Here is an 11,296-nt window from a genome sequence, read left to right on the forward strand (position 1 = left end):
TATATATATCGAGTGCAATCTAATTAATGTAATTTTTTTTGGTCCAATGAGCCAATTTTACTGGTTTATGATTAATAATAGGAATTTTTTTACAAACTAACCATTAAAAATATTTAATAAAGTATTTTAAAAACACAAATTAAAAATTAATAGTTTAACCACCTCAAAATTTTGTATTTTTCATTACAGTGACCTTCCATTACTCCCTCGTTAAAAATTTTATTTGGTTGAAATGTAAAATTTTTAATTTAGAAAATTAAAAAATTCATATTTAAAATTTTAAATGTCGGATATATAAAAATATCTTAATGCCCATCTCCCTCCCTCCCCCGGTTGTTTTTACTGTGAAAAATTATTACATGCCCATAAGTTTAAATAGACAATCATGATTCCTCTGTGGCGCCTATACAGTGATCATTAATACTTAGGGCTGTCAAAATGACTCGTTGTTCACGAATAGCTCGTGTTTGGCTCGTTAAAAAGCTCGTGTTTTGCTTGTTCGCTAAAAGTATGAATGAAGAAAATAGAATAAAAATTATCAAAGTAGATTCAAATGATGTTTTAAATCTTACCGCAATCATTTATATGTTATGAATACATGATTAGAGTTATCAAAATGACTCTTTGTTCGTGAATGACTTGTGTTCGGCTCGCTAAGCAAACTAGCTGAACACGAAAACACTTTTTGAGCTCGAAATATAAACGAGCCGAACACGAGCTGAGCTTGGGCTCGCACGTGTTCGGCTCGTTTACATCCTTATTAATACTTTGCTTTCTATATTATACCAGCAAAATAATTCCAATAATGTTGGACTTCTTAAGTGAACTACACCTTTTCATATATTAATAAAATTAAATAAATGTAAATTTTGATTTTTTTTTTCTTATGTTAGATATGTAAATAAATAAGAAATTCTTTGGCTCATGCTGTTATTAAAGAGAGGAGAGAGAGAGAGAGATGTGTATCAGAGGAGGTGTGGAGAACTGATTGCCGCCTGCATTTTTCTACTCATCATCAATTCGGCCTCAATCAAGTAACGGCAGCATAATATGAAGGAAGAATTAGTTGGTGATCTTAATGGTGCGTTTGGGGCGACTTTTTTATCGCGTCGCAGCACCCTGCTGTGACATTTCTTTATTTGGGGCGGTTTTCAAAATCCCGCGACCAGCGTTTATTCTCGAGATTTTTACGCGCATACGCCCCTTTCGATCCCATATTTTTTTTTCCACTCTTTCTATTTCCCACAAAGCTTCTTCTTCCTCCGCCCTAACCGACATGTCGGAGTCCACATTACTGCGGTATCCTGATACACCTAAAATATATAGTGTTTTTAGACACATTTTTATACCTATTTTTTGAGATATTATCCTTTAATGGAATGTATTTATGTGCTTTTCTTTCAGGTATAAGTAAAAATGTGAAAAATGCTAAAAGGAATGAAAACAAATCAAATTTGGAGAAAAAATGTGAAAATGGTGCAAGTTTTTTGGCGTCTAAGCGTCGGTGATACAGAGAAGGCCGCACCTAAGCGCCAGAGGTCCCGCGCTTAAGCGTCATGGGCAGTTATGTGACGGTTTACTTCAGTTTGTCAAATTTTAAAGGGACATTTTAGGCACCTATTGGCTAAAGAGGATGGTTATGACCACTGAAAACAAAAATATTATTAAAAGAGTTATGAAAAGAGACATCATTTGGAGAATACATCGAATTGAGACACATTTTGAAGAGTTATCAAGACACCTCTTGGAGATTTATAAAAGAAGGAAGTTGAGACTTTTTAAAGGGTGCCTGAAAGTTCTGAAAAGTGTCAGAAATGATGAGTTTTCAGAGATAGTTTTGGAGAGATTTTCAGACACCACAAATTTACTTTATCCTTTTTGTTTTTAGTTTTATTGTGAGAGTCAAAAGTGTTGTAAAAGAGAAGAAATTCAAAGGAACTTCAAGAGTTTGGTGGAGGATTTGAGATAAGTTTTTATCTTTTGTTTTGAACTACTTTTGGTTTAATCGAGACTTCTTGTTGGTTCGACAATGATTTCTACTTTTAAACTAAAATTTGGTTTTATTTTCTCCATTGATTCTGAGTAGTTTTCTTTATCTTTCTCCTTAAAATGATAAGTAATTAAAAGTGTTTGATGGAAATTGTGGAGAGTATTGATCTTTAATGTTGGAAGAAGTTATGATGATTTAAATCCATGTACTTCATTTACTTCTTGAGTTAAGAACCGGGCTGATATTGTCTCAGTTAACAATTGGAAAGAATCACATGAGGTTGTATGAATGAGAATATAATTCATATGATTGAGTGCAAATAAATAAGGAAATAAATTTTCAAGGGTGTAGACTTAGAGGACTTTAATGTGACAGGTTAAAGTCCCCAACTTGGTTTATTATTTTAGGTTCTGATACGAGATGTTAGCCCCCAGGTGAAGGGAATCGAGGGAACTCTAGAGTGAGAGCTGGTATCTTTGCTACCTAGCCGGCTTTCAGAAGAATTCAAACTTTAAATTAGCCAATGTTCTTTATAACATCTCTAGTAAGGATAAAAAACATTATTTTTCTTATTTGACACAACACAATTTGCATACTTCCACAACAGAAATCCTATACTTATTATAAATTCATGATAAGAAGAAATATATTTTCATATCAAGTGCTTTTCTTTTACATAAACTCAAGTTATATTTAAAAGTTTTATTGTTTTTGTCAAAATATCAAAAATACCAACGAGAATTGAATTTTACTTATTAAGAAAATATCTATAATTTAAGTAATTGTCTTTTTAAAAATAGAAAAGTTTGTGCATATTGTGTATTTTCCCTGTGAGTTCGATATTCAAGTCTTAATAAAAAAATCTTATATTACTTGATAACGATACGTATACTTGCGTAGTATCTTAATATACAAATAAATTAAAAGTTAAATTTTTATTTTCTCCATGATCAAGTTTTTAATTCTATTGTAAAGTAAAATTTCATAAGTGAAAAAGATCATTGAAGTCATTGTTATACTGTTGCATATAGACAGTCGGGATCACATCCCCCCTCCCTATATTTTTTGAGACATTTCCGTTCGTCGTTGCTCTGCATTCTGTAGATTCGGCTGTATATTGTTGGTTTAGTGCTTCTATATGGTGATGGTTTTGGTGTGGTGGATCTTTCCCTGGTTTCCTTTTATTTTTGGCCTCACTACTAATAGGAAATATGTATAATACTTTTCCAAAACACTGAAATTTACTAGTGTTATCACCTAAGGCAATTCACACACTGCAAAATGAGGCAGAGAAGTAGAAAGAATGAGACAATAATGTGAGATATGTTTTTCTTGTTTTTTAGCGTCACAACTAGAGCAAATATGTTTAATTTGATTCAGAGCAACTGAAACTTACTAGTGGTACCACCTGTGACATTCTGATGAGAAGAAGAGTATGTTATTCAAAAACTTCATTGTTTTATGTCAATTAGAGGACAGTTTAAGACGAGACATCCATCGCTTTCATGTTAAAAATAATATCATCATTATTTTACTTGTAATTTTATTAGTTTTTCTTTTTTTCGTGGCGCTTTTGGTACTTACTGTTTAATGAATGATGTATCTGAATTTTTGTTATGTTTTGAAATGAGTTTCTGCTTCTAAAATATTAAATATACGTGTGTCCCAATTTTGTTACAACCAATTTAGTGAACAAGAGCAGAGTGGTCAATTTTTCAAAAACAGATGTTCCACAGCTATTTTCACACAACTGCAATAAACAAACAATCAGCTTTCCCGCAGTAGCTTCCTGGGGCAACACAGTTGCAGCTGAAAAGTTTAGAAACTAAAACTGCACCAAATAGAATTTAAATATATGGCAGATTGTGTTGAAATGAGAGAGAGTCAGGCCCTCTCTCTCCTCATTTCAGCACTCCGCACCTTGTAATTTTGATGAGACAGAGTTAGGTTCTCAGAAGTAAGGTGCAATTGCAATTTCCAACCTGCTTTTCTGCTTTTATCTTATCCTTCCGCCGAATTCTCCTCTCCCTTTCCCTTCATATGTGCATTATATATTGCATCACTTGTTAATTATTTCTTTGGCGCATGCTGTTATTTAGATGAGGATAATTATAAAAATGTATCTTTGGATGAGAAACCAGTTTTAGATTATTCGGTATTTTTGTTTGTTAGTTTTTTCTTTTTTTTTTTGTGCTTAAAACTTTTTTGTGTCGTGCCTTGATTATGAATAAAATGCAAATATAAAGTGTAATTGAGTATTAAAAATATTTTGATGTAAAGAAATAAAAGATTTTATTTTTTTTATTTGATTTGAAGTAAAATAAATTAATATATTTAAAAGTAACGTGTGGTGACTATGACGACAGAGCTGTGTAGCGGTGGTGGCTGGCAAGTTGTGTTCGACAGTGATAGGGATTGGCAGGTGGGCGAATGGTGGTGGCTGCTAGCAGGAAGGCGGCGAGCAATGATTGGTGGTGGCCGGTGGGCAAGCAGCAACTAGCGTTGAATGGTGGCCAGTGTGCGGCGACCGGTGATGGAGGTGGTGTTCAACTAGCTGCAGCGGGTATTGGTCGACTACAAGTGGTGTAATGTGGGTGTGCAGTTGGCCGACGGTGGCAACTAGCAAATGTGACAACAGCTGATGGTAACCGGTGATGGCTTGTTGGTGGTGACGGGCGACGGTCAACATTGACTTTTTTGTGTCGGCCGGTAATAACCGCTAGCAAAGGCGATGATAGATGACAATAACCGACAATAATCTGTAAGTCGACAAACATTACTTTACATTAAGCTGCGTGTTTAAAATTTGGTCAAATTTGTAAAATTACAAATTCAACGAAGATGAACGAAGAGCTAAATTTTGAATGCAATAAAATTTTACATTGAACTATAATTATTTCTGAACAAACGACTGAATTTCCAGAATTCTTGTATTAGAATGCATTCATTGATAGTGTTGTCGACCAAACAACCCAATAGTTGTGTTTGTCATAAATTTTTCTTTTCAGTTTACATACATTTTTAGTTGAAAACAAAACTTTCATGACATAGTTAAGAATTTCATTCAAAATTGCGTTGCTATGAAACAAACGTCAATCACGTAAATATATATGTCTATTAAGTTCTATACAATTTTTTGAGTCAATGTATCAGTCTAGCAGAGAACTTGTTAATTTCCAAAAAAAAGGTGAATGTTCTAATTTATTGATTTTATGTTTAGTTTGAAGTGTTCAATGCTTTTGATTTTTGAAAGTGTCAAAATCATTTTTTGCATAAATAAAAACCTAACTATGTTTTGGAGTTTTCTAGTTATATGAAATACTATAATCATGTGATTTGAAATATGTGAATGATCAATATTCTTTTAATGAATTTCACAACTTATAATTCAAAAATAAAGACAAATCCTCCTTAGCCTTTTCTAGGATCATAAAAAGCATTAGAAGCTCTTAAGTTGATTTAACCATGCAACATTTATCAGAAATCCTCTGGTTTCCTATGAGGCTGCAGTCTCCCACTGTCAATATTTCTATTCTACTATTTGATTGTGTTAACCTACTTTTACTTCTTGTCGACAGTCAAAGGTCATAGACGATAAGGATTTTTAACATTCCAAACGTACTATTCAAAAGTAAATGAAGATTGTTAACGCATCAACATGAATAAAATCACTGAATAGTCTAGATAGATCTCATGGATAGAATATGAATCATCTTATTACCAAATCATAGAAGTATGAAAACACGTAGTTACCACACATGTTTGGAGTAAACACAAAGAAAGCCGTGGAAATCATAAAATTAGTGTTTACAAGCAAAGAACAATCAAACTCCTAATAGTTAAGTTAGCAATGCAGATTAATCTAAATTTAATATAGTCTTCAACTTAGGTATTGGAAAGATCTATTTTTCAACAACAAATCTTACAAATGTTAAAAATTCTTTTATTCAATATAAAGCGATATTTTAAAATTGTGAGCTAGTATATCACTTTTGATGTCGTGATCAATTATTTAAATAATTAATAAAATAAAATAAGTAAATAAATAATAAGTAAAAAATAAAAAAATTAAATATTTGAGAACTGCATGATCATCAACAAAAATAAAACTAAAAGTTCCCAAAGTGAATATATACCATATTGTTCTTCTCCAATCATCCAACTCTTCTACTAGATCTAAATCTACACATCATTGTAGTCTAATTCATGCACTTCCATGATAAAGTGCTCTATTGATTGCTACCCTCAAATACCTAAGAATCAACTTTACCGCCTCTCAATGTGTCTGCTTGAATTGCCCATGTATTTGTTAACCGCTCCCATTACAAATGTAATATCTAATCTTGTAAAGATCATAGCATTCATGAAACTCTCAATTGCTCAAACATACAAAGTTCTGCCCTTGTGCTATCTCTACTTCAAACTTTGGGTGAACGAGATGCAAACTGGTTTTGCCTCACCCATGTTGAATCTCTGTACGAATTTCTCAATATAGTATATTTGGGACAACTTCAGCATACCTCCACTCACATCCTTACTAATTCTCATCTCAAGAATTTTTCTAATTGGACCTAAATCCTTCACATCAAACTCACTTGATTATAGAAAATGATACGAAATAAATTTATAAAGAATGGATGGAGAAATTGCAACAACTAAGAGAGAGAAAGATAATGAAGGATGATGAAAGAAGACGAAGCCGAGGAATTACTATCAATGGCATCATAGAATGATGATATAGTGCATCTGACTCCATTCTATCAAATGCAGGCCTCCTTCACTAAATGTTCAACTTCTCCATCTCATGAGTCATTATATACGCTTACCTCCTCCATGACACTAAATGTTCAACTTCTCCATCTCATGAGTCATATATACGCTTACCTCCTCCATGAAAAAAAAAAAAAGAAATAGTGATATAATTATAAAAAATAAAATTTACAGTTATAAAAATGGATGGTATATTTGTAACTCCCCTAAGAATTACTAACCGTAACATTGTTCCCGAAGTCATAAAGAAGATACAAACGCAAAATTTTGGCTTTTTTGCGGCTTGCTGTTTAGCAACTTTTAATGAAACAATTTAGGAACTATTTTCTTAATAATACAAACCCCTGCAGTGCTTTACAACTTACAAGTCTTACAAAAAAAGCTTCTAAATCTTTACAAGACACCACCAAAGTGTAGAAATAATCAGAATAAAACAAAAAAAATAATTATTACCATAATTCCTCAAGTTGCAAGAAATAATATAAAAAGCAAAAAACAGCAAAACATCCAAGAATATGACCTCACCCTTTATCCAAAACCTGCAACATTATGCACCTAGCATCCAAAGCTAATAAATCCCTTTTCGACCCCACGCCATGATTATTCCTTCTCATCTTCCTCCCATCCCTTCATACTCCCAATAAATAACTGAGATGAAGCATCACAGTTCCTCGAAGCCAAGCAATTGCAGCAGCATGGAGATGGAGAGTTCTATGCTCAGAGAAGAGCCTCATATCTCCAGCTCTCACATGAGGCAGCTAAGCTCATTAAGATCCCACACCAATGCTCCAGCGATCATTGTCGGAGACCACGGCCTTTCGAAAACCCGCAAAGCCAAGAAGCAAGTTAGGAGAAGATTGAACACCAGCAGGCTGATGAACATGGCAGAAGCAAGAAGAGAGATTGTAACAGCTCTCAAGTTCCATAGAGCAGCCATGAAAAGAGCAAGCGAGCAACAACAGAAGGAGAAACTCATGTATCAGCAGTCACTATTGCCGCTTTCACAAAAACCTGATGCTTCTTACTCCCCTCCCTTCTCTTCTTCTTCTTCTTGGACGTCTCCTCTGTTTACTCCCCTGCCTATTTCAGATAAACTTTTCAGTTTCCCTATCCCTAACCAGCCATTGGGCCTATGCCTCAATCTCCATAGCTTCAAAAATGTTGAAACTACCCTTTCCTGCAACACCAAACCTCCTATCGTTCAGCAACCAACATCGTCATCATCATCATCATCAACATCTTCTTCTTCCTCTTCTACTGCCGACCCGATGCTGCATCGAGTTATGGGAGATGAGGAGATGGAGGAGATTAGATTGATAAGCGAGAAGCATGATATTGAGTGGAACGACATAATGAATTCCGTGAAGACAGCTTGGTGGAGCAAGTTTTCAAATGTGTTGGAGGCCAATGATGGCGATGATGCCAGCAAAGGGGATGCATTTCAGATGTTCTGTGGGGTGATGGAGATACCAGCTTGGCTTAGTGATGGATCAGAGATGAATTGCCGCCTCTCAGAGAATCAAGATTCTATTTTGCCATGGTATGGGGATATCTTCGTGTGGCTGCGTAGATCTTTGGAAAATTAATAAGATTAGTTGTATGACAAAAGCTATAATGTTTGTGAAGAAAAAAGAATGCAGAACTTCGATTGTTTGTTGATTTTGAAACTTGAATAACATTGATCGAACAGTACATTTATTGTGTTTGCAGTCTGGAAATTGGTGAGATTGAAGAGCAGGAGGAAGACTGGTTTGGGCTATTAATGATCCATAAGCTTTGATGAGTTACTAGAGATCTCTGACGGGACCGTTTGTACATGTAAATCTTGTAAATTTTGATTTTTTTAAAATATGGAATAAACATTGACTCTGTGTTCGCATCTCACAATGAATATTGAATCTGATTAATTTATAATAATTTGTTGGGCAGAGATTTTTGATCCACATGCACCATCATAACATTTAAAAATAGAAATACTCACATAGACGCTACTCAATTCCTATGTATTTACATAGCTTACATTTAAACTTCAGCACACACACACACCACCACATTGTGCATGAAAATTTCTATTTCACTCCTTCAAAAATAAATAAGTGATATTTTTGCAATGATATAAAAGATTTTAGTCATATAATGGTAAAAAAATATAAAGCTTTGATGTTAGATATGTAATTAGGCAGAAATTGGATGGCATGTAAGCAACAATAAAATAATAATGACATTAGAGGTGATGTTAGAGGCGCCCCCATGCCTCCTGATGACAAATAGTAACTTGAGAAGATAAGTAGTTCTTAAAAAAACAAAAAATTGATGCTTCGCTTAGTTATATATTTAATATATTTGAACTAAATGCTAGTCAAAATTTTTGTTACATCCATGAAAAGTGCCAACAGCATTCACTCTATACTAATTTTGAAATTAATATATACAACAAATGTAGAAGTTATATTGTTGGGCTTTGAGCTCCATTTTCTTAGAGATTTGTTCTTATTATTAGGAGTATATTTTAAGTAAAATTTAGTGAGATTTAATTTTAAGTTTCTTAAATTTATTTTGATATGAGCAAGACATAAAAATTGATTGATTATTTAAATATGAAATTCATTTCAAATAAAAAAAGATACAAAATTTGAGACTAACAATAATCAAAACTTCAAACTAGTTGACATATGCTACTCATCAGATCATACTAAAACCAATTGGCTCCCAATTAGCTAATAGCCTCATACACAACTTCTGGTCAACCAATAGAAGAAGTCTCCATCAAGCCTTAAAAACAATGGCTCTGATAAATATTCTAGTTAGAAAATGTCCTGCTTTCCATTATCACTGAAGCAACATAGGTCCACTATATACAATCTCCCATTATTAAAGGATGAAAGGGACAATATCATTATCAAGCCATTATATTGACTATATTTGACATCCGCTTAGAAGTTTGACCTTTCTTCTTCTAAATTATCATCCACCATCATTATATACTACAACAAAATTTTCACCATGCAAAGATTTAGATTAAACCATGTAAAGAGGATTCCCCTTCATTTACACTCCCTCTCTTTTATCTCTCTTGTAATGAAAGTGCATATGCCGAATAAGTAATACATGATGAGTCGAGTATCATTCCTATGAGATATATTATTTTTTTCTTAAAGTAATCAATTGCTAAGTTATATTTTTTATAATTTCATTCAGCGACTCCATTGAAACTTATGATTATGATAAAAAATTTTGATTCATGATTTCATCAAAACTTTTTTATTCCAATTAATTGATACTTACACATTCTAATCTCTTTATATAACTATATTTTTTCATCTTCTAAATTAATCCACTATACTTTTATGTGAACATTATTCAATAGATCATATTCAATTTTATTCTTACAGGATTGCAAACTCTAATTGAACACATTTCTAGCTCAACTATAACTTATTAAATGAATATTTGAAAAGCATTAAATTTTAGTGCAGTTGCACCTCAATACTTGATACTCTATCTTTCAAAATATGGTATAGGTTTGCAATGCTCTAGCAAAGCGCCTCAAAGTTGCCGTAGTATTTTATGGACTTGGTGTAGAGCCACTGTATTGTGCTCTTTGTTTCATAGTAAAAAGTGATAGCTTCTCTTCATTTTCTTAATTTTCTTAACTCATCATTGTTCTATGTATACTTATTCTTTTCAGCCATTCCTATACCTAGATATTTCATGATTTTTTTCATAAAATTTAATTATTTATACTTGAAATTAAATTAAATTAATAGTGTGCTTCATAAATAGAACTCACTAATCAACAATCTCTAGAAGTGGGGAATGATGGGCCTTCCTTTTGTTTTATTATATATTGAATTTTCCTTTACTTAAAGTATAGATGTAAGCCTAACAAACCTCCATCTTTATATGCATTTTGGGCTCTCTGAAATTTTCTATTTATGCACACTATCCAATCTCCTAAAATTATTCTATATGGTATGCAGAAATGCATATAGTGTTCGATTTCCACCGTTCATTAGGGGTAGGCTTGCTCGTGTTCAGCTCGTTTGCTTAGCGAGCCAAACATGAGCCAAACATGAGCTATTCACGAACAAAGAGTCGTTTTGACAACCCTAATCACATAGCCAAAAAATAGACCAAAAGACGTTAAGGATTGGGACAATATTTAAAAAATATTGTTTATATTAAAACATCATTTGAATCTAATTTAATAATTTTTATTTTATTTTCTTAATTAATAATTTTAATTGATTATAATTCTTTATAGTCATGTAGTCAATTAATTTTTTTAAAAAGCTATATATATATATTTGATGAGTAGTATTTTGAGCAAAAACTAACCGAACACGAACAAACAAATATTTTTTCGGCTCGTTAACTTAGCGAATGAGCCGGACATGAGCTGTTCACGAACAACAAATTGTTTTGACAGCCTGCTCCTAAAGTTGGCAGGTTTCACCTGAGGAGGCAAGTAGTGATTAATCCCTCTTTCCTCTTCTCTTTTACTTCTACAGAAGTATTTCTGGTCGAAGGCTGCTA

The 11,296-nt window shown here is 33.0% G+C and overlaps 1 protein-coding gene across 1 annotated transcript; it reads left to right on the forward strand.

The window, feature by feature from the left end:
* Window positions 1-7,380: 7,380 nt before the first annotated feature.
* On the forward strand, window positions 7,381-8,625 carry LOC110020512. Its single transcript, XM_020718641.1, has 2 exons — window positions 7,381-8,300; window positions 8,471-8,625. Exons 1-2 carry the CDS (start codon window positions 7,414-7,416, stop codon window positions 8,538-8,540), a joined length of 957 nt encoding a protein of 318 aa, XP_020574300.1. The 5' UTR covers window positions 7,381-7,413; the 3' UTR covers window positions 8,541-8,625.
* The last annotated feature ends 2,671 nt before the right edge of the window (window positions 8,626-11,296 follow it).

This window comes from Phalaenopsis equestris, unplaced genomic scaffold (genome assembly GCF_001263595.1).
Source record: "Phalaenopsis equestris unplaced genomic scaffold, ASM126359v1 Scaffold000098, whole genome shotgun sequence".
NCBI classification, from domain to species: domain Eukaryota; kingdom Viridiplantae; phylum Streptophyta; class Magnoliopsida; order Asparagales; family Orchidaceae; genus Phalaenopsis; species Phalaenopsis equestris.